Source organism: Prinia subflava, chromosome 5, assembly GCF_021018805.1.
Source record: "Prinia subflava isolate CZ2003 ecotype Zambia chromosome 5, Cam_Psub_1.2, whole genome shotgun sequence".
In the NCBI taxonomy this organism is placed as follows: Eukaryota; Metazoa; Chordata; class Aves; order Passeriformes; family Cisticolidae; genus Prinia; species Prinia subflava.
In genome coordinates, this window is record NC_086251.1 from 18557079 (window position 1) to 18580536 (window position 23458).

A 23458-nucleotide genomic window follows, 5' to 3' on the forward strand; every position below is an offset into this window, starting at 1 on the left:
GTGGATTGGCACACTGGGTGACAGAACCCACTTGGGGGACAGCACACTGAGGCAAGGCTCTCCGCAGGAGGGACAGGCTGCTCTCCGTGCTGGGAGGTTGGGAGGTGGTGATCCTGTGGCACAGTCTCGCCATGGGATTATGGGAGTCACCACCCATGCTTGTTCACTTGATTTCCTGCATTAGGGAAAGGAATAGAAGTAAAGAGTTAACACTGTGCTGAAACCCTTTGGACCCAAACAAACCAGGAGTGCTGGTCAGCAGCAGGGCTATGTGTGTGGGCTGTGGCTATCCCCGCCTTGCCGCCCTGGGGGAGCCTCAGAGATTCCCAGTGTGATGGGACTTCTGTGGTAGCTCAGGTGCTCTCAGAAAACAACAGGCTCATGGTGTTATAACTGAGCCAGAGCTTGGAGCACTAGTCAGTGGTTACTGTCTACTACCTGCAGGAAGGGAAATTTCCCTCAGGGCCATGTGCATCTTGCATCCAGAGTCCCAGAATCAATTAGGTTGGGAAAGGCTCCTGAGATCAAGTCCAACCTATGACCAAACACCACTCTGTCAACTAGACCATGGCACGAAGTGCCACGTCCAGTCTTTCCTTAAGCACTTCAGAGACGGTGACTCCACCACTTCTCTGGGCATCTCATTCCAATGCCTGACCACCCTTTCTGTGAAGAAATTCTTCCTGATGTCCAGCCTGAACGTGGACATCAGCTAGAGAGCATGTCCTGTTGTACCGTCACTTGTTGCCCGGGAGAAAAGGCTGACCCCCACCTGGCAACAAGCTCCTTTCAGGGCAGCCCCAGCCCTGCGCCCTCTTGGGCTCGCAGCCCCTGCTCAATTTCTCTCCCTGGATTTGTATGGAATGAGCACAACACCCGGAGCTGCCCGTGCCTCCCGCTCCCTTGGAGCCCAGGGGAGCTGCACCGGGACCGGCTGCGGTGCCGGGGCCGTGGCCGTGTCGGGAAAATCTCCTTTCGTGCCCTTCCTGCGGCAGCAGGACGCCTGCATACGATTCCCCACAGCATCCGACCCACGTCCCGCTGCCTCTGGCACCTCCCCCGTCCCGTCCCGCCCCGGATCGCGGCGCAGCTCCTGAGAACTTTTCAGGAAGTGGCGGGCAGAGCCCAGCCCTGCCCAGCCCCGGCCGCTGAGTGCCCGGGGCCGGTGCGGAGGGTGAGACAAGCGGGGCCGTGCTCGGCCGGGCACGGGGCACGGCGGCAGCTGCTGCCGGGGCCCGGATAGTGAGCGTGGGGAGACGGGGCCTTGTGTGTCCTTGTGAGGGGCTGTGTGTATCCGTGTGCAGGGGTTTGTTTGTGTGTCCATGTGAGGGGCTGTGTGTGTCCGTGCACGGGGCTGTGTGTGTCCATGTGCGGGGATGTGTGTGTCCGTGCACGGGGCTGTGTGTGTCCATGTGCGGGGATGTGTGTGTCCATGTGCGGGGGTTTGTTTGTATGTCCATGTGCGGGGCTGTGTCTGTCCATGTGCAGGGGTTTGTTTGTGTGTCCATGTGAGGGGCTGTGTGTGTCCATGTGAGGGGCTGTGTGTGTCCATGTGCGGGGGTTTGTTTGTGTGTCCATGTGCGGGGCTGTGTCTGTCCATGTGCAGGGGTTTGTTTGTGTGTCCATGTGAAGGTGTGTCTGTCCATGTGCGGGGCTGTGCCTGTCCATGTGAGGGGCTGTGTGTGTCCATGTGAGGGGTGTGCGTCCATGTGAGGGGTTTGTTTGTGTGTCTATATGAAGGGCTATGTGTGTCCATGTGCAGCTGTATGTTTTGGAGTGTCTGTGGCACCACGTCCATCCATGTCTGTTGACCCCAAGGCTGCCTCTGTGGCTTCCAGAGCTGCCCTCTGATTCCTTCACCACTGGCAGTTTTACAAAGCTATAGCAGATGGACGTTTTTCTTACACGTCTGTAAAGGGGCTGTGTACATGTTGTGCACAGTGTCTTTGCAAGAAATGCTCACCTTTATACTAAAGCAGTAGTTTCACTTTTATCCCATTGGCACTCAGTTTCACAAACCAGATTCAACGAGGACCCAGCACAGTTTGCAAGCTGCCTCTGGGCTCTGCTTCCTCTTCTTCTTGTCCTTACAATTCTGTTCTTTCAGGCTGAGGCATTCCTGCTCTTTCAGGGGATGACACCTCCCCCAGACTGTCCCTTGGGAACATCAGTGCTGCCATGTCCCACAGGCTAACTTTAAAAGCACTGCTCTTTAGGTTGTTGCTGGGGCATTAGCTTGTTTCTGCCAGCCTTGCACAGCAGCCAAGTTTGTTCTAATTCTGCATCACTCAAACTTCTATTTACCAATTCGATTTATGGCTGGGTTTACAAAGAGCTCCTGATATTTACATCATGAGCTATAATAGCCAAGCTCAGGAGGTGTTGCTCCTGCACCACCGACGTGCCTTTCCTAACTCTGTCCGTCCCTGACACGTTTTCTCTGCTGCTCTTTGTCCACTTGCTTTTATCCCATTGACACTTGGTTTCACAACCAGGTTTGATGAGGGCTTGTTACAGTCTGTGAGCCGCCTCTGGGCTCTGCTTCTGGCTCAACTCTCCCTGCCCCAGTTTTCTTCTCTGCTTGTAAAACTTCCCACTAAGGCACCTTAAAATCTGAATTAGGCATAGGCATTTACATTTATATCTTTTAACTTAATATTGGTCTTTATTCTGATGATGCTTAATTGCTCCAATCCCTGCTGAGATATTGGCTGGAAAAATTCAGAGGTTTTCCCTAGAAGGAGAGGCCTCTGTGACATGTGTCACACTGGATTTCTGTGCTCTCTGCCTCCAGAGCTTTCAGTAACATACAGGTAGTCTTTCCTACCATCTTGCTGTGATTATAAACTGTTTCCAGCCACTCTGGACTGGGGCAGGAGCCTTCATTGTGCACCTGTATTCTTTTTCAGAGCCATCTTTCCTCCTCTCCTGGCCCCAGCTGCCTTGTGGTGCTGCCAGTGCCTGCCTGCCTGGCAAGTCAGAGCATGTCTGGACCCTGTGGATGAGATGCAGAAGATGGCAGAGCTGCTGGGGCTCGGGGATGAGTGTGGGGAGGGGACTTCGGGGGCTCCTGCCCTTGCTGGCTCCTGCCTTGCGGACAACAGACTGAACCTGGATGTTTATCCTGACGGCTGCTGCCGTTTCCTCCAGCTGTTCAAGGAGCAACAGGGAGAGGTGGTCCAGGTCGAGTTCCTCCGGCTCAGCAGCAACGATTGCCTCCTTGACACCACACTGGGCAGCCTTCCTCATCTGAAGCACCTGAAATCCCTGGTGCTTAAAGGTAAATTCCTGGACCCATCACCATCCAACTTTTCTAGACTCCGTTTTTTTGTTAATCCTTCTCTCCTCATCTGCAAGACAAACTGCCCTTGGAAGTGTTTTGTTGCAGTGCCCCTTTGAGCTTTGGCTCAGCCTTGGTCAGAGCTGAATGCAGATTTCAACAAGATACAGCTTCTAGACTCTTATTTCCACCCTTAGTTTCTAAAGCTGCCTGGGGACTGGGTTTTTGGAATCTGGTTGGGTTGATGCTGCAGTATTTTCTGCAGCCATTCTCTAGAAGAAGAGCATTTTTTTGCAGTTACACAACAAGAGGGGGGTTGAAAGGTGTTTGGTAAGTGTTCAGCCCCTCTTTAATTTTTGGGAGTATAATAAGCTGTCTTTGCTGTGTTTCTGTCTGAATTAATCAATGCTTAATCCTTGATTATTGTCAGTGGCTGTAGGTTTAGCAGAGTTCAAGACAGACCAGAAGAGGCTGATTCAGTTCAACATTTTATCTAAAGTAGGACACAGGGTGTGCATGTAATTTGACAAAGTGCAATAACTCTTAGAGCTATAAACATGAAATCATTCTTTGACTGTCTCATCTATTTATTATGGGAGGATCTCAATACAATTTCTATAATTTCTGTATCAGACTGAATCATTCGCTATTTGGGAAGCAGAATTTTAAAAATAAATGAAAGAAAAAGGGGGAGTTTGGGGGCAGAATTCAGGGTTCTAGCTGAAAACTGAAAATTCTGAGGTTTGTTTCTATATCTGTCACAAATTTCTCATATGAATAATTTGGTTTGTCTTTTCTCTCTTTAGTAAGGTGGCAGTAACAGCAGTACCTCTTATCAGTCTTGTGAGATGTACACACACCCTGAGCATCCTGAAGTGCAGTAATGTAGTTCACTAAGCTCTTATGTACAAAGTACAAGGTGCCTGTTAGTTTGGTTGTTCTCATTCTGTACCATTATGCAGCATGAAAAAATGTTTGGTGCCCTCTGCTGTGTATGGGTATAAATAGAAAACAGTGGAGAAGGAGTGTGAAACAATGAACAAGTGCAAAAATTTGGAAGTTTCCTTTTGTTTGCTCAAGTTCTTTTCCAGGGGTACAGCCCTTCTCCAATCTGAGTGTCACAAGCTGGGATATGGAACTTTCATTCTTCCCTCTCTGTGCTGTCTGCCTACAAAACACTGAATTACCTACTTTTCCTCCCACATTTTCACTGCTCTTTCCTCACGTGTGCCCTCCAGTCGTGCAAGGGCAGATTTCAGTGCTCAGGGCTGTTTGCTTCTCAACAGCATGGATAAAGCCTTGAGGGCAAGGACTATTTCCTTGATCCATAAAGTGTTATGTGTTGGCCACTGGTAGTGAGGAAGAAGTGGGGAAGGAGAGTGGGAGGCTTGAAGGTACATGGGCCACCCTGCTGAAGTGTACTAAGTGTGTGGGGTGGCCTGGCTCATTCTGAGCTTTGACTCCAGATGTGTTTAGCAGAGCTGTACTGGTTCACTGTGGCATCTCCTGGCTTCATAGCAGCTGTGCACTGTTACACCCTTCTCACTGATCAGGAAACTGAGGCACGGAGCAGAAAACTCATTCCTCTGTGTACTTCGTATTTAGTGCTGCTCAGTGTGATCAGTAACTCCCAGTCTTGTGGATCTCTGTGCTGAGTCTCCCATGAGGCTGGTGAGCTCTCCTGGTAGCACACTGACCTCTTCCTCCACTTCCCTCCACCCAGGTGGCCATGCCAGGGATGAGTTTGGTTCCTATCAGCATGGCTCCCTGACAAGCTTGCCACCAGACTTTGGGAACCTCAGGTGTCTCACCCATTTAGATCTCAGCTTCAATAGACTCTCCATCTTGCCAAGCTGCATTCTCCACCTCCCCAGCCTCCGTGTGCTCCTGGTGAGCCACAACAGCCTGGTGACACTTCCTGAGGACTTTGGCCGTCTGAGCAAACTGACTTTCTTCTCTGCAATGAAAAATCAGCTGAAAGACTTACCTCGGAGCATTGGGGAGCTGTCAATGCTGCAGGATCTGGATCTCTCAGAAAATGCTTTGGAATTGCTCCCTGAAGAAGTTGGGAATCTGCACAACTGCACAGAGCTGGATCTCTCTGGGAATTGCTTATTGAGCATCCCAGACTCCCTAGGTATGTATTTTATTGGGGAAGAGAAGGAAATTGGCTTGCCAAGCTTTTGGTACAACCTCTGAGACCCTTGGTCTCTATCCCCAGAGCTGTTAGCATAAACCATGCTATATTGGAGCCAAATTGAAGGGGTATCCAGAAGGATCATGCTTGGTTCAGTCAGTGCATTTGAGCATTGACAACGCTCTGGACCACACTTTCTGTTTCTGGGAATCAGCAACACTGCTGAGATTTCAATACAATTTACAATGACTGAGGATCTGGCCTGGCTTGTTTTGGGTAGCATCTGGGACTAGTAACAGAAGAGCTGAGCTTTGATGGGATGTAAATCTGGGCTTGAAATCACACTGTTCACTGTGGAGCAGTGCTCTGACTTCTGCTGCCCAGCTTCCTGGGTCCTGCATTACATTGTGACCACAGCTGATTTTGATGCTCTTACAGAAGGGCTTACTTGTAGCTGAAAAGCAGAGGACAGAGGTGGTTGCATTGCCTCTCAGCTAATTCCTTGCACTCCTTTATGTAGTGAGCTAAAGGGATGTTAAGCTTTTGTGCTTTTCCCTCATTATGTGTGTGTTTACGTCGGCTGAGGAGGGAGGGAGGGTTAGAGCTGCTGTGCAATGCAATTAACAGCACAGATGGGGGGTCACTTCTTGTTCCAACCTGCAGCCAATTTGAAGTCTCTGCGTCGGCTGCATCTCCACAGCAATCTCCTGGTGACAGTCCCTGCCTCGCTTGCCAGCCTGCCCAACTTGTCCAGACTTGATCTGCAGAACAACTGCCTCCGTGCCATCCCTGCCGAGATCCAGAGCCTGCCATTCGTGCACGTCCGAGGCAATCCCTTGGGGGAGACTGAACCATCCCCGCAGGCCGGTAATTGCAGGGCTTCTGCTGCTGTGTGTTCTGCCCAGCTGTTCCCTCACTCAGCCCAGCATGGTGTAGATGGGTTTGGATTAGAGAAGACAAGCAGGGGGGAATCAGATCAGCATTTATTTCTCTGGAATAATTATTAAGTTGTAAGGATACAGACAGTACTAGTTAGGTTTTTATGAGGCCTATCCCAGTCTGAAGGGCTCAGTGGTCCCTGGAATTGAGCTTTTTTGGTAGGGTTTTACAGTGGAAGTGAAAATGGGACTCACAGGAAACAGATCAGGAGAGGTCCCTGAAGGGGTCCAGCCTTTTTAGCAGAGGTGAGTACCAGCTCCTGGACTTGCTGCATGGCCCTGCAAGGCTGTGGTGGCTCATGCTAGAACCTCAGAGAGCAGCAAGGAGTCATTCTGCTGTTCAGTTACCTCCTGCTTTCCTGAGGTTCACAGGCTGCACAGGAGCAGCTCCTTGTCCAAGAGGAAGGTGATGAAGTGAACGGGAATCTGAGCAGAGTTTCTCAATGGTGCTCATGTTCACAAGAGCAAGCACTGATTCCCAGGCAGTCACACATGGCCCTGAAAGCTGCAAGGGTAAACTGAAATATTTTCTAATTCCCTCAGCTTTTGACTTTCCCTGGGGGAGAGCCAGCATTTTCAGTATGTCTTGGGACCTTGAGGCCTCATGCCATCCTCTTGCTGCGGTGTGTTCTGGAGCCCACTGCAGTGTGACCAGGATTCCATTAGCAGCTTCTGTCAGATTAGGATTAAGCCAAAACTGTTCAGCATTTCTTGTCTACCTTGGTTTAAGTAACCTCTATCTCCTTCTCCTACCCAAATCTTCTTATTGCCACAGATAAAACCAGTATCAGAAGGCTAAAAAGACTCTTCCTTGAATCAGGAGAGGGCAGGTAAGCCTCTGTTATTAAGAACTGATGTTACTGTGGTGTAAAAAGGTCCCAGACAAGGTGCATGGTGGATATTGCAAGAATGTGTGGGAGCTTATAGCCTCAGTAGGCCAGTCAAACACAATTATGAGATTCTTCTGTTGATTTTTGGAGGGCTGAAGTCACTGCACAATGTCATAAATTCATGCCTTTCTTCTGGAAGCTTTACTATCACCTCTGAAGGCTGCAAAGTGGTCCTGGCCTGTGGCATCCATTTCTACTTTCCACCGGGGGCTGCCTCTGATCCTCTGCGGATCTCCTTCCGATCCCTCACGCCGGATCCTCAGTGGGTAAAGCTGAGACACCATGATGTCCTGCTGAGTAGAGTCCTGGAGCTGCAGCCTCATGGGGTCCAATTCCAGCAGGTGAGGAGACACCCAGGTCACCTCCTGATGAATCTGCCCTTGCAGTAGATCAGTGGAATCTTCTGAGAGCGCCTTTTGGGACCTGTGAGACAGCCACCCCTATCCCTGCTGCTTTTAAGTAGCTGCAGGACCGCCTCTCAAAGAAGCCCTGCTGCAGAGAGTCAGAAAGGACACAGACAGCTTCTCTGATGCTGTGCTGGCCTGGCACCTTTGCCTTCTCCATTGCTCCTGATTGAGCTGAGCCATAACCTTTCACACTCACAACCCCTCTGCTCTACCAGAGGGTAAATCCAGCGTCTGGCCTTCACCTGAAACGAGAATGGTTTGCATCCTTCTCTAAAAGTCTGATTGTGTGGTTTGCATTCAAGCTGGGGAGTAATCACACCATCTACCAGTCCCATCATGGCTGACAGCAGCTCACTGCAAAAGTTGCTTTGCCCTTTCTGCTCAGAAGCTGCTGAACTTTTCCTGCCTTGACAGTCCATAGCAGACCTGACATTTCCTGTCACCTCCCCAGAGACTGCAGGGCAGAGCAGGTTCTTTGATTCCCTGCATGCAGGCCATGCTCTGCCCTCCCTCTTCTTGTCTGCATAGGAAGCCACAGAGCAGAGCTGGGTTTGGTTTTATCCTTTCAGTCGGTGTCTCACAGGAATGCTTTTTTGCCAGGAGGTGCAGATCTGGATGCCATATATCTCACCTCAAACCCCTCACCAGCATGAGGTGGTAGTTCGGACCTTCAGTGGGCAGAGCTGGAGTGATCTGGAAACCAGAGTGAAGCGGAAGAGAAAATCAAAGGTGAGCAGATTGAAATTACCAGTGACACACTTTGTTCCTGTTCCCCTCTTTGGCTGTGCCCAGCCAAGGGTGAGCCTGTTTGAAACATCTCGTGAGCTGTGATTTGACCAGCTGCTATAAAATGTAGTGGATTTCAGCTCCAGGTTTCCTCCTTCATGGAGGTGTGTCTCCTGAAGTTGATGAGATGCAGCCTGCCATGCTTCATCCCTGATCTAGTACTTTCTTCTGCTTGCCTGGTACTCATTTTCTGCCTTTATTGTACTAAGTTATATGCCTATGTGTTTTCTTCTTTGTCCTCTGTTACAGAAGTGTGTGGCCCACTGTTGTGTCCTTCACTTCTCTTGGTTCCTTGTTGTGTCTCGACTTGTCCAAAATGAATGCCAAGTGCCAGCAGAGGGGACATTGCTCTTTTCCAGTGTGGATCCAAACATCAAAGTGATCTTTCCTCCTGGAGTCACCAAAGAGCCTCGTAGTGTCAAGCTGCAGGTATGCATGCTTTCTGGTGAGCTCTGGTGCAGCTGTTTTCTCATGTTCAGTGCAGAACCAAACAGAGATGTCTGCACAAGGGTAATTCATGTCTAGATGTGGTTGCGTCATGGGCTGACCCATCTCAGATCACCTTCCCTAAACTGCCCTGCCTGCAACATGGGCCGTGCTCTGTGCTGCCCAGTGTGGGAAAGGGATCTCCAGCAGATCAGTGGGCAGCTGCTGTGAAGGCAGCACAAGAAGATCTTGCCTCTTGTTCCCTTGCAAAACCGACCCTAGTAAAACAGCTTAGTGAGAACTGGGGGTGGTGGGGAATCTAACTCTAAAATCACCCCACTAAAATTCATTGTTCTGTAGAGCTGCTAGATGCTCTTGTAATACTTTAAGTCCACCCCAGCCAGACTTCAGCCAAAGTTCACTGTGCTTTATTTCTCAACGGGCCCTGCAGCAAGAACAGCATTTGCCTGCTGGGTGCTGGAGGAACTGAGTGAGCAGTGTGGAATTTGGTGCCTGACTGCTCTGCTCACTGTGCTGTCTGCCACATCCAGGTGCTGCCAGTCTCTGCAGAAGAGATCCAGGAAATCACAGCCCATGCAGGGTGCACAGCCAGTCCCCTGCTCTGCCTCTCCCAGGACTCCACGGTGGATTTTCTCAAGCCAGTGAGAATTCAGCTGCCTCTTCCACCTGGGGTCACAGGTCAGCTTATTCCCAAAACTGATGAAGGGAAATGCCATATTTGGAAAACCACAAATGGCAAGAGAGAATTATGTTTGCCTCCCCTGTTTGTTAATAAAGCTTGCTGCTTTTCCTGCAGGAACAGCAAGGTGTGTCCGCTGGCTGTGTGGTGGTGCAGAGTGGTGGCAGCTGAAGGTAGTTCAGGTCTGTCAGATCAGGGCTGGGGTTCACAGACCAGACAGGCTGGGAGAGTGGTCTTAGCAAAAGGATTTCTCTGCCAAACCACATGTGTGTTTAAACTACTGGTTTTACTGTGGTGGATTGGAGAGGCACTCCTGCTCACTGAGAAGATGCATTGTAAAAGGGCTTCAATTCATGACTGGGAATAGCTTGAAGCAGGAAATGAACATGCTGCCACCAGGGGTCTGCCTTCACTTTTTCTTGCATATGAATCAGGTGCTGAATCACTGCATTTAAAAATGTATGATTGTATGCTAAGCTACATCCCACTCTGAAAACTGCTAAAAATAGCCTCAGTCGTGCCAGAGATTCCTTTATTTGCTGAGTACCCTGAGTCTCCTTACTCCTATTTTTCTTTGACCTCTCTGGGTTTTCTTGTGAAGAAGTAGATGGCCTTTGTTATAACATGGCCTGGTATTTGTATGCCTGAAGTGCATCAGGATTGAAAAGTCTGTGAGATGTACATTAGAAAGAGATAGAACTTAATTACTAACCCTAGATTTTAGATTTAGATTTTAGAACTAGAATTGTCTAATGGATCTGTTGGTGGGAATGAGCACACTATTATTTTAACTCTGTATACTTTGCCAGAATATCCCAGAAGCAATGGGATAGCCTGGTCCTTTTATTGCTGCTCTTCTTTGACCAAACTTCAGTCTTGGATGCTGAAGAGAAGGCCATGAGCCCTTATTTGGTGGTTTTAAAAAGTAAATCACCCAACACTTCTGCTGTCTATAGCATCTCTTGATCATTGGTGTCTTTAGGGCTAAATTTGGATCGGTCAAGGCTGCATATTCTCCATGGTGACCTGGAGGGCCAAACCTGGAATGACATTACCAGTGAGGTGGTGTTGGAATTCACCCATCTTTATGCAATGTTTGAAGTCACTCACTTCTCCTGGTAAGTGCAGGATTAGTCCTGAGGAAAAGATGGGATGTTCCTCTGCCTTGCTTTTCCCACACTTTGACCAGAGGCCATGACACTAACTCTATCTGTTCCCTTTTCCTTTTGCAAGTCAGGCCCAGTTTAGCACTTGGTCTCTACCCGTCTTTCTTCCCAATCGTGGGTGTGACGTTGGCACCTTTCTCTGGTCAGAGTCCCTCCTTTTTTTTAATTCCTTGTCTCCAGGTACTGGCTGTGGTACACCACCAAGACCTACATTGGAGGCATTGCCAAGAAGGTCTATGAGCGGCTGCGTCTCTACCAGGTGAACTTCATTGCTCTGCAGAGGAGGAGGGATCCCGAGCAAGTCCTGCTGCAGTGTGTCCCCAAGCACAAGGTGTGATCTGGGTTGCACTCCTTGCTCCTGAGCTTCCCAGCCTTCCCTTTGTAGGGTGTAAAGGCAGCAGTGCACCGAATGGTCCTGTTCACTGCCCCACTCATGGCTGGGGTATGCTGTCACCACGCTGTTGGTGGTGTGATACTGACTCACAGCGAGCTGGGGGAAGAAAAAACCTCATTCACTGCAGTGGTAGATGCCATGCATTGAGTTCCTCCCCTGCAAACCCTGAGGACTGGGCTGCTAAAATCATCTGAACAACAGTTACTGGCCATGTATATGCTGTGATCATCCAGCAAACATGAGGCAAAACATGTTGGCTTAAATTTAAGTCAAAGTTTCCACGTCGCTTGTCTGACATGGGCTGGTAGTGTGGGCAGCAGCAGTGCTTTGTTTTCAGCTGGAGTGGTTCAAAATGGTGCTTTTCCTTATGTTCCTTGCTGTTCTCAGTTCAAGCACTGAAAAAGAACATATGAGCACTCATTAATCTGCTTCAGTTCAACATCACGTTAGTTTATGCTCTGAGTGTGGGCTCATCTGGCTGACTTTATCAAGAAGGAGATGGGAAGTGCTCATGCATTCTCTTCTGCTGCCTCTTGCTAGGGGTATCAGCCCTCAGCAGTGTTGTTTCAGACTAGTGTGAGTGTGAATGTGCAGCTGTGGAGAACGTGTCCCTTGGCAGGCAGGGCATCTTGGTGGGGGTTATTTTATCAGACTGCCACTACTGGGCTGTATATCCAGCTCTGCCTAATGCTCTGCTCTGGTTGCTCCTTCTCTTTACCTGTGCTCCTGTAGTGAAGTGACCTGTGGACACAAACATCTGCAAGGATTTTTTTATATTGCATCCTGAGCTAAAACTGTCTCCAGATGAGGCAGCAAGGACACTCAGAGTGAGATTGTTGGTTGGGTGTGTCTGTAATCCAGCTGGGAATGGTCATGGGGTGAGAGAGGTTTACTGTTACAAATAGAAAGAAGAATCTAACCTGACTCTTGCACTGCCACTGTGATCACGCACTACAAAGTTAAAATGACCTTTCTGGTGTCCTCAGGTGTGTGTTATTGTAGCAGGTGTCTTTTTGCAGAGAAAATGTATTTGAATAGTGAGTGGGATATGTTAGCAAGTAAATCCCCCCCTTGTCTTTGGAATTAAAAAGACCCGTTAAAAAGATAGAGAGAGTGCTGAAAATGCTTTTTTAATGGGTGTTAGTTCATTTATTTACATCCTTTTCATATAAAATAGTCTTCCCCAGTGAAGGTGAAAGGAACATCATGGGTGTAGAAACATGGGTCAGATGTGCTTCAGACCAAATACTGTCATCCTTGTCAGGTTGACCCAGTGCTGAAGAAGCTGCAGGACCGCTACCGAGGACCTGAGCCATCCGACATGGTGGAGATGTTTGAGGGAGAGCAATTTTTTGCAGCTTTTGAGCGAGGCATCAGCATTGATATGGGTATAGCAGTACTGGGCTTCTTCTGCTCCTACCTACCTACCTACCTACCTACCTACCTACCTACCTACCTACCTACCTACCTACCTACCTCTTGTCCTGCTCTGGCCCTAGACGTGTTTCTGCTGTGGGTTATACTCCTCCATGGTGTTCCCCTCTGTCTCCAGCTCACCCACTGCTCACAGCAGCCAGCCCCTGGACATTGAACTTGTCACATTCTCTGGTCACACAGCTTTTCTGTCTGCTTTTCCTTATGAAAGTGCTGTTTGCAGACTTTCATTTCTTCTCATGCTCTTGTAAACATGCAGAGGGCAATAGGTGGGCTTATTTTTATGACTGATCTGCTTCTGCACACTTTTCTCCACAAGTTGAATGCTTCCTGTTTCTCTGCGCAGATCGCCCCGACTGCGTGGATGGACGTCTCTCATTTATTTTTTACTCCCACTTGAAGAACATGAAGGAAATCTATGTGACCTCCCCTGTGGACAGAAAAGGCCAAGCTGTAAAAGGCCAGGTGAACAATAACACTGACTTCTTGTTTCCTCCTTCATCCTTACCTTTAGAATACTCGTGATAATAATCTCTGAGTGCTGGGCATGACTCTTTTCCTACCCTCTTTCTCTGGCTTTGCATTTCACTGACTAAACTCTGAATAATAAAGAAGTGTAATCTTGAAGGATCACTCATCACTTAACTGTCTGACTTACATTCCTGCCATTTTTGGGGTGCTGGCAGAAAGTCCAGCCTTTGTGGCAGAACCTCAGTGTTCCTTCCAATTACACGTAACTGAGAGGCCATATTTGTGGGCTGAGGATAGATTAGAATGCTGAATTCATTCTTTCCCAAATGTAAAAGACTTGGTGCCAATAGGCTGGCCCACTGTGCTTGAATCAGAGCCTCACTGCACGTTTTCTCTTTGCAAAGGTCTCTTTCTACCGAGGGGCAGTTCCAGACAGCATCCCTGAAGATGCCAGCAGGAGGAGAAAAGGTCCAGACTCCCTCTGGCTTGCTACTCTGCCCATCAAACTGCCTGTGAGTTGTCTCCTACAGAAAAATAATTCTTGATGGGGTAAGAGGATGGCACTCCTGCTTAGCTAATTTTGTTTTGTTTTTGGAGAAGGGATGCAGTGAATGACCACAAGAAATAGCTGTCTAGCCGTGTCATGGTGGAGATTTTATACTTCCCGTGAGCGAGCTCTTCTGAAATGAGAACATGAAGAGCTGGGAGTGGTCTCCACCTCTCCTGCTCATCTTGCCTGTCAAGCACAGGCTTGTTGGATGGATGGTCAGAGTCAGAGAGGGTGGATCCTTTGAATAAATGACAACGTAGTATGCAAGGAAGCTCGCTGTAATTAAGGGAAGTGCCTGTTTTGTTTATAAATTTCTTAGTCACACAGCTCAGTCAGCAGCAGGAGAAAAGAAAGGAATAGGATAGGGTAGTTTTGCTGGATTTGTACATAGACATTGAGTGTAGGTATTCTGGTGTGAGCTTTAAATGCTAGGCTGTACATTACAGTGAGAAGTGCAACTTTTGCTTGTGGAATTTAAGTGACATTTGAGAAGCCTAAAACAATAAATACCTTGGTAGGCTGAATGCTTCCCTTCCGATCATGTGTGATGATCTCACATCCCTTTCTGACACACACAACCTCAACTACAAACCCAGACTAAGTGCTCTCTTACTGCTGAGGCAAATATGCTTCAGGGATGTGGCTTATTTTAAACTGCTCTGTAAATGCAGGAAAGGAAATTTCTGATGTGAGCTATGACTGTGAGCACTACGATTTGATATTTTCCTGAGGCAGTGAGCATTGCTGGTCTCTGCCAGTGTGAGTCCTTGCTTCTTACAGGCTGACCCTTCAGCCCCAAGAACTTCCTTTCTCCCCAGTAGAAGGAAGGAGATTTCACTGTGGAGACTGAGTGGCCAGACACTGTGCTCTGCAAAACCAGATGGTAGGGGAAGGAATGTTCTTTCTCTCTCTTCTTTGGACACAGCAACTGAAACCCTGCTGGGATGAGAACCCCGGTCCCTTGTATGGCTTCTCCTTCCCTCCCCTGAACCTGGGCAATGCTGAGACTGGGTACCTGACACAGGCAAACCTGCTGAGCATTGCCAGGCGCGTGGGAGCTGACTGGCAGAGCATCGGCCTCAGCCTGGGCCTGACCTACCAGCAGATTGAGCGCATAGGATACAATAACAGGTGAGACAGGACACAGTAACCAACAGCAGTGCCTTATATCTATCTGTCCATCTGTCTGCAGTGTGATAGTATAAATCAATGCTTGGCTGGTTGAAAGTTCTTCCACTGTAATTGTTTCACTGGATTAAAGATGGGTTGACTAATGGCTCTTCTAAAAATAATACCTCTTATAATGGGAAACTGATTATTTTCTCTTGCCATTATAAAATAAAGCTTTTTTGTTTGAAAAACAAAATTGGGAAATAACAAACCTGACGAGCTTTGTAGTTCAGCTGAGTTGCATTCCTATTTTGTGCTATGATCGGATTCCTGGCTAGCCTCCATCTCTTACAAAGAGAAATGATCTATGGCTTTAATTGTGAATATCATCGTTATTGAAAAAGAGCTTGTGGTACATCATGGGATATGCAGCCTGACCAAAAAGCCAAAGCAGTAGGAAAGAATTAGACTTGTTATGATCAGACTAGTGTTCCTGTGAGGAAATTATATTCAAAAGCAGAATGCCTTATTTGATACTTCTGTTAGGGAGATATTTTATAGAGGAACATTCATGCAGGAACTGCAACTCCCGTATGCTAGGTGGAGAAGAGGCTGGCCCACTGAGTGCTTTGTGTGTCTGGGTGGCTTCTTTAAGGCTCTGGCCGTGGCTGGGACTTAGGTAAGGTCTCTTTGGTTTGCTGCTCAGGAGATCATGTTGGTTACTTCTGTCTTCCCTCATTTCTTCAGAGACGACCTCAATAAGCAGATCCTGGACATGCTTTTCTCGTGGGCTCAGCAGAACGCAGAGGATCCTGAGTGTGTGAGCAAGCTGATTACAGCCATGAAAGAGAGCGGCCGCCAGGACATTGCTGATGAGATTGAAGCCGTTATTGAGCTGGGGCGGCAGAAGTACAGCGAGTCCATCCGCCGCGTGGGCCTGGAGCACGAGAGCAGCACTGAGGACTCTGCAATAGCTATGGTGTAGCACCTAGCAGAGAAAAGGGGCTTTGGATGGGACCCCTCTGGGTACCCAGAGTGATGGTGCCTGGGGGCTGCTCCCTCCTCAAGAGCCAGTGTCCTCCTGAGGAGCTGGGCATTGATTCTCTTGGCTCTGTACTCACATGCTACTTCTGCCAGTCCCAGGAGTTTAGAGTGCATTTATGAATCCTTTTTCTACTTCCTCTTCATGACCTTGAGCTTTAGCTTTCAGAAATGTGGAGAAATTTAGAGACTGAAGTGTCTGTCAGCTGAGTAGTGGCTTAAGTAGTGTTTGATTAATTAATACTCATATTATATGTATTTATTTCTAACTTATTCCTAAAACTGGAAAAACTGCTGGAAACACTGGATGTGAGCAATTGGGTCCATTTGTGCTCCAGTGCTTGATAGGAGAGTGAAGGTGCAGTCATGTTATGAAGGCCTGTGATATCGTGGGGACTGTTCAGCCATTTCTGTTAATGAAGTGTTCTGCTCACATGAAAATGTGAACTGTATTCCCCATGAAAATGTTTCCTGTTTTTTTCCAAGTCTCTTAAGTTCCCTTAAGTCCAAACAAAACCCAAGAACTTGTGGAGAAGAAAGAAGAAACTGATTTCTAGAAAAATTGTTCTTTTTGTTTTGCTCCAAAATCTATCATGAAATGAATAGCCTGCTGCACCTGCAAGCACCATTTTTAGATGATGCCTACATACTGCTGATCTGTGGCAAAGTTCGAGTTTCATTTTATAAAAAAAAAGTAAAACCCATGACATGTTCTGGGAGAGACTCTGATTTAAGTGCAATTAAAATTTCCCTTGCAGTTTCTAAGGGGTAGTCCTCACATCCTCCCAGTGAAATGTGACTGTGTAGTAGTGAAGGTGTGACCCCTCTTGAAGTTTGGTGAAAAGCATAACCTAAATTTGCATTTTAAAAACTGGTCTGACCAGCTGTGAAATAAGGCACTGTTGTGGGTTTGGCATGAACCGTGCTGAACTAATTTCCCAGTTTTTTAGCCTGAATATCCTGTATAATGCTGGAAGCATTTACTGCTTTTTAGCTGCTCAATGACATATTGCAGAGGTGCTCTTCTCTTCCTGTTCCCCATCTCATAACGGCCCTCAGTTAATGACCCACTAATGACTGTGGAAAATTACATTCAAGCTTTCTGAAAGGCTACTGTAGTTTAAGTAAATTCAAGTCTTTCAAGACAGGTTTGAATTCGGCATAACTCTCTAAACTTTACTTAAAGGGCTGTTCTTAGTCTGAAAAAACAAAAGCGTGTTTTAAAATGCCAGGTTGCACCACCCAAAGTAAACGTGTAGTTGCAGGTTGGATAAATCCTGGCGTTTTCTTCCCCTCCTGAAGAATCATTGGTGGCTTCCCTGACACTGCTTCAGACCTACCCTCAGTATTATTGAAAGAGAGGCGTGAAATCATTGTGCTTTTTCTCTCATTTAAGGCTGTTCTAACTTCTCAGGCTACAGAGTACTTAATGTCCAGTCTGGAGCATTGGACAAGGACTTGTAGATGTGAGCTGTCACCTTGGCACTTCCACAGATCTGCTTGCTTAGGTTGTGCTGCCCCAAGTCTCATGTTGTGTTCAAGTCAGCAGAATGCTCCTTTGAATGTACATTTTCTCTTATATTCTGTGTCATATGTTATTGTTTGTAATTTTCATGGATACCAACAAGGTATTTGTTCTTTCCTCCAGTTTTGGAGAGATGCATTTGAGCATATTGCTCTCACTGGGAATAAAATCAGCACTTAACTGTTCCACAGCATGGTCTGCTATTCTATAAATGCCTTGAGTTAGGTGGAGACTGGTGCCTTTAAACCTGCTGTCAGGAGAGCACAGGCGAGCCTGCCTCTGCTGTGCAGAAATGGGGGAAGAGCCCCTCTTTGGATACTGCCGGTTCCAAAGCACAGGACACACTGCAGCTGAGTTAATGGTGTGCCTGGAGGGTGGCTTTGCTGCACTGGGGCTAAGCCAGGAAACACAGCGTTCAGGGAATGAGCTGAGGCTCAGGTGGAGCAGGTCTAGAGAGCAACAAGGCTAATCTAGGAGGGACAGTGTGTGGGGTAAGCCTGTCCTCCGGTGAAGGTGCAGGAGAAGTCTACAGGAAGCACAAGGTAGCATCCACAGCTACAACAGGATGAAGCTTGGCTGCACTCAGCTTTCATTTGTGATAATCAGGCCAGAGCTGAGTTGGGCAATGCTGGAATAAAGGATAGGTAGGCTGGACTCTGTGGAGGACTCATCCAGGCATCAGCAGAGCTACAGCTCTTCTGGAAAAGAGCTTGGTGCCAAGAGAGAGGAGGGTTAGTGCCAGGTGTTCAGGTTACTCTCATAATGGGTGGCAACCAAGCCAGGCAACAGCAGATACCAAACCCTGGACAGTCTCATCAGCAGAACAGCTCAGGATTTGGGTTGATAACTTAAGGAAAGGTAGGTATTGTACCCCAGACAAGGATTGTTATCTCCAGTCTTCCCCTGCTGAGTTATAACTGCTGGGCTGGGCCTCCCTGTATGCATCTGGCTTTCTCCTTGAGGTGACACCAAAGCAAGCACGCAGCTGAGGACACCGAGGTGCTGGCGGGAAATCAGAGCCACTGTTCAACTGCTCTTTCCTCAGCTGACTTGGCAGCAAATATTTGAGCTGGATGAGAGTCAGTGGAAAACATTATTTTGAGGTGTGTTATCTTTATCAATAATCTCTTTGAGGCACAGTAAGTCTTTCATAAGCCTATAGCTGCTATGGCTGATAACAGTCGCAGTAGATGGTTGAAACAGCAAAAGAAATAACTAACCTGGCATTTATCTTTTGAATCATAATATAGCATTCCTTTCTGACTTCTGTCATGAATTCATCACATACTGGAGTAGTATCTTTCCCTTTCCAGCTATCTGGCTTTTTCTGGTGCCTAATATGCACCTTACAGTGTCCTACAGATGATCTGGCAGATTTTATGGTTTTTACTGTGCATGACCCCAATGTGTCCAAAATTCTCCCAAATAAATTTTTACCAGGAAAAGCCTACTTACAAAAAATTCTAAAAGTAAAGCAAGAAATTGTTTGGGAGTAGGAACATTTTTCTCCTTCTTTGTTGGCTATAACATTTATAGCTCTTTAACTCTTATAATTAAACCCTTTTCTACTTCATAAAGTTACAGATCTGCAGAAAAATGACCTGAGTGTTTCTCACATACCACTTCAAGTGTCTTCTAATCATGACAGTCCTCTAGCTGCCAGGAGAAAGATCCAGGTAAGATGCTCCCAGCTGCTACAGATATTAATAAAAAAATACCTGAGAAATGAAAGCCCAAGCAAAGCTCAATTCAGTTTATCAATTCCATTAAAAATACAAGGGAAAGCCTGATTATTTTCTGCAGGGAGTTAAACTGTTTACACAGTCCTGTCAGTAAAATGCTGTATCATTCCGAGTAAAAGACCCAACTGAAGTACAAAGTTGAGAGTGAGCCCACAGGGGCTGTGTTCAGTTTCTCTGTTTACTGTGGGCATGCAGCAATACTGTAAAACTCAGCACATCCATAGGATTGCTCTGAAAAGGGAAAGGACATCTCTGTGGTGCACTGAGGACTGGGTGGTTCAGCCATGAACCTACTGAGCTTGATGCCAAAATTGAAAGAGCATTAGAAGATACCCAGTTTGTAAGAATTCCTGCTGCTTGGGACACACTTATATACATACTTGACAGTGTCACACTGCTGTTTTTTTTTTTAAAGGGAAAGAAAATCTGATGGTCCTTAAATTCACTGTTTTCCTCCAAAGGGAGGATCACCCCATGTTTTCAACCTTTAAAGCAAGAGTAGCTTTCACTGGGAAAGGGAGTGGGGCTGGCTTTCAGTCACTGGTGCATCAGAATCCCAGCCCAGGGCAGCATCAAAGTGAGCCCACCATGCTTATCAGTTGATATTATTAAAATGAAGAAAACAGCATTTGCTGCAATTAAGGGTGTGTTCATTTCCTGAACTCCACAGAAATAAACTGTGCGTCCTTAAAGCACTATTTTTTCTGTAAATCTCTGTCTTGAAAATCCATGAGGAAAGTTTGACCCTTGTTCCAGTTTCCAGCTATCTTGAAAGAACTTGGCAACTGGGAAATGTAGAAAACAATAGGTAGGCAATATGACCATGCCTTTATTCTTCCTGTCTCTCAGTAGGTCTGTAGGTTGAACACATCCAAAAGTTTGTTTTGGGGGGCTGGAGCTAAGATCCTTCTGCTTGATTTGCTCATTGAACACCAGTGCAGTTCTTATCTTTTCCAGACAGGAGACTGTAGAACAGGAAGATGTGCAAGGGGCTGGAGGGATGCTCAGAGATGAGTACTGCAGAGCATTTTAAACTCTTTTCTTAAAGCAAAGTATTGCATCTCCTGGGAAAGGATGAAGACTGTGAATACAATTGCCATCCACTGTTTCTCAGCTAGGTGGCACCAAACGAAATAGTCCAGTATCACCTGCAAAACAGCAAAAGTGGGTACGTTTCCCCCCCCCCATCATGTGTAGTTCTAATGCTGACTCTTTGCTGCGGGACGTTTGAGGCCAAAACATAAATGCTGTGTTCAGGAAGTGATGGATTAAACTGGTGGGGAAACAAACCCTCTAAAAAACAAACAAGTACAGAAAATTGAATCCATTCCTACATGGAAGGAGCAAGATACCTGGGGATGCCTTTCTCAGGCAAGAATTGTATCAGACAGCAGCAACAGAGCATGTGGAGAAACAAAGCAGGCAGAGGAAGCCGATCGGACATCCTCATTTGCTTTCTCTAGAAAAGCAAGATGGCTGAAAATGTTGTTTCTGCTAAAGCCCTGTGGATAAGAGACCACATTTGCAAGGGTCAGAGGAGGCAACAATTGCTTGAACCTCTCCTCTGTGCCATGTGGCTGAGTTTCACACCAGGAGACAGAAACTTGCAATGTTGAGAGGGAGCAGCTACAATCAATATCACAAGCCATGCTTGTTCTCAGCTCTGGCCTTGGGGAGATGCTAAGAATCACAAGGATTTCCATTCTTATCCAACCTGGAGGGAAAAAAACCCAAAAACTCAATTTGTCCTGAACCACTGCTGCTTCCAGGAAAAGCAAAATCTTCCAAGGATGTGGCTGAAGAAGCAGCAAGGTGAAGATTCATACTTAAGCCCATGTCTCCTGGTGTCTGCACAGCCTTCATGTGTTGCAGGAGCGTCAGGCTGAGTGATGGTCCTGGTGGGGCTTTCATCCTGGTGCATTGAAAGAAGCAAGGAAATACAGTGTCTCCCCCTCAAAAATCCCCACAACAAATGATTCTGTGAAGCTTTCATCCTGATGCATGGAAAGGAGCAAGAACACATGGTGTCTCCCCCTCAAAAGTCCCTGACAAGACATTATTTCTTTGCAGTCTGGGCAGAGTAAAGAAAATCGTGCTGCACAAACAGGCTATTTGGTGACAACTGCTGTGCACGAATGATGGCTGGAAGGCAGAGGCAGTCACAAATGGATCCATCAGCTTTTTGGGGTTCTAAAATTACATGGCCCTGGAGGAGCTGGCTGCAGCTCTTGGTGAGGCAGCAAGCCTGGGAACTGTGACTCTGAGCTCCAGCTGTTTGACCCATGGCAGGGTGACAGTGTCCTCAGCACCCACTTCCCCCTCCATCCTGGCAGCACGGAGCCATCTCGCCTGCCTGTCCCTCAAGGAACAGCCGTGGGTGTTACTGCCAGAGCAGATTCCTCACAGTTGTTTGTCAGCTGCTGAAAGGGGAGACAAACAAACGACCTGTGGAGGGCAAGGAATACTGAAAAATTCTGGAGCAAACTGCATTTTTTGGCATCCATTTGCACTCTTGGGCCATACATACAAGAGAAAAGAGTGATCAGTGCCCCATAAATCTATGCCACCTCGGCATGGGAACAGATGCATATGGTGAGATGCTGTTGGGCATTTTCTCCCGGGGTTGAGAGGGAATGCCCTGCTGAAAGGCTCCCAGGGCAATGGGTGGCTGCAGCTGCAGGCTCCCTGCCAGCAGCTGTGCCCAGAGTGGGATCTGGAGGCTGATCTCACAGCCAAGACAGCACCATTCATCAGCACTCAATAAACAAAAGTGCTTCACTGTTTTATCCAGGAGATAAGCATGGAGGGCATGAGAGTGCTTTCCCTTGTGTTGTCTGGGCTGAACGTGGGAGCCTGTGCTGGCTGCCAAAGGAGCAGGGGCACTGCTGCTGTGGCACATGCTGTGCACAGGCGGGGAACGGGGCTGCTGGTGCCACCAAGCCCCGGGGCTGGAGCCTCACAGGTACTGGGCACTGTGACATGCTGGTGCTTACTGGAGGCTGCCAGCCCTGCAGAAAGTGTTGCAAGAGCAGGGCCATTGTTTAAGCCAGCTCATTAGTATGCCAGGGTCAACACAGCTGCTCTAAAAGTCACTTTAAAAAGGAAGAAAATTCTAGGTGGTTTTTGGTTTTTTTTTTTAACACACACTTGTGTGCTTTGAGCCTCAGGGACTTTATTCCCACTAATTGTTCAGCATTTGAATCAAATAGCTACTAAGAAGATGTCTGCAGCCTCTTTTCAAGGAATAATGGCCAGAGAGGACAGACAGACCACATGCACTATGTTCACCAGTGTGGTCTTGCAGCTTGAGCTTTTGGGGGCAACAGAGCTGGGTGTGGGGCTAAGCTGTCCCCTTCTCGCACTCTCCAGCTGCATCCACATCCTCTCTCGCTTCTGTAATGTCAGGTATCTGCGCAGAAAATGAAACCAGACCTGCTGGGTCAGGGGTTTCTGGGACGGCTTCCTGCTGTCCAAGGCCATGACCAGCTTTGAATCTGTTCATTTTACTCATTCTGTTTGACTCTACCCTGGATGCCTCCCCTAACACCTCTGTGCTGTTACCTTTGGCAACACATCCTGTGGGCTCAGTGGAGAACAAGATCAGGCTGGTTGGGATTGATTTTTCCAGAAAACGATGTTGACTGGTGCTAATTACATTACTGCCTCTTCAATATTTGTCAGTTAAATTGTCTACCATGCTGTGAGAATCATGTCCAGAATGGCCACCAGGCCAAGGGAGCAGTGACCAAGCTTGCCCAATTTTACTTTTTTATGCGTTGGTTTAATAACCACACTCATCTTGTGGATGAGTGAGGCACTAGGGGATTTCATTGGCAGTCCACAATTTATTGAAACAGAAAACAGTACAAATGGGGAAGGAAACTGAAAAGCGAGACCTCGTGAAAACCTCTTTCTTTGCAGCAGGCTGAACTTGACCCATGTCCTTTTAGGGCTGATCCAGCCCACAGCCCTTCTGAGAGACAGGCTGAAATCAGTGGAGGATTTTGAGACTCACACAGGCCAAGCTTTGTGAGAAGCCGAGCACAGACCTAGTGTAATGCTCCCCTGCACACCATGATCACAACAACATTGCCTTGTACAGGAGATCCTGAGCTGTGCTCTTCACCTTGAATCAGACACAGACTGTGCTGCTTTTGAAGCTCCATTTTGTACCAAACAGTTTTAAATCTCTTTTGTGTCTGTCAGGAGAAAAAATTTATGTCTGAAAGCAGAAGAAACCTTGACAATCTGGCACTTGTTGAATGCGAACTTTCTTCCTCTGCTTCCTTTTTTTATCCCCTCTCTTAAATGCCGCCGGAAGAAACGGGTCCTTTGTGCCATGCAGGTTACAAAGAGCAGTTGTTCTTATGCAGCAGAACCGAAAATAAAAATCTGTGATTGCAGTCCTCCAGACGCAGCACAAAGATGGGCAGTGTTAACCTCTTCTTTGCCAGGGGATGG

The 23458-nt window shown here is 47.5% G+C and overlaps 1 protein-coding gene across 3 annotated transcripts; it reads left to right on the forward strand.

The window, feature by feature from the left end:
• Nucleotides 1-1085: 1085 nt before the first annotated feature.
• Nucleotides 1086-17441, forward strand: PIDD1 (p53-induced death domain protein 1). 3 transcript variants are annotated; one of them, XM_063398255.1, is made up of 16 exons: nt 1086-1174; nt 2910-3280; nt 5004-5417; nt 6081-6284; nt 7131-7185; nt 7385-7586; nt 8253-8381; nt 8688-8867; nt 9416-9563; nt 10547-10682; nt 10911-11061; nt 12389-12512; nt 12905-13023; nt 13434-13541; nt 14505-14710; nt 15437-17441. In XM_063398255.1, the coding sequence occupies exons 2-16, from the start codon at nt 3007-3009 to the stop codon at nt 15672-15674; spliced, it is 2688 nt and encodes an 895-aa protein (XP_063254325.1). In that variant the 5' UTR covers nt 1086-1174; nt 2910-3006; the 3' UTR covers nt 15675-17441. The 3 variants fall into 3 exon arrangements, with proteins under 3 accessions (XP_063254325.1, XP_063254324.1, XP_063254326.1); XM_063398254.1 differs by having other exon boundaries at nt 1101-2813; XM_063398256.1 differs by having other exon boundaries at nt 1119-1242.
• Nucleotides 17442-23458: the final 6017 nt, after the last annotated feature.

Coding starts and splice junctions, on each gene's coding strand:
- PIDD1 (XM_063398254.1), top strand. CDS start 2,758: ATGTGTCACACTGGATTTCTGTGCTCTCTGCCTCCAGAGCTTTCAGTA. Junction 2,814..2,909: donor GAGCTTTCAGTAACATACAG/GTAGTCTTTCCT, acceptor ATTCTTTTTCAG/AGCCATCTTTCCTCCTCTCC. Junction 13,542..14,504: donor CTCTGCCCATCAAACTGCCT/GTGAGTTGTCTC, acceptor CTTTGGACACAG/CAACTGAAACCCTGCTGGGA.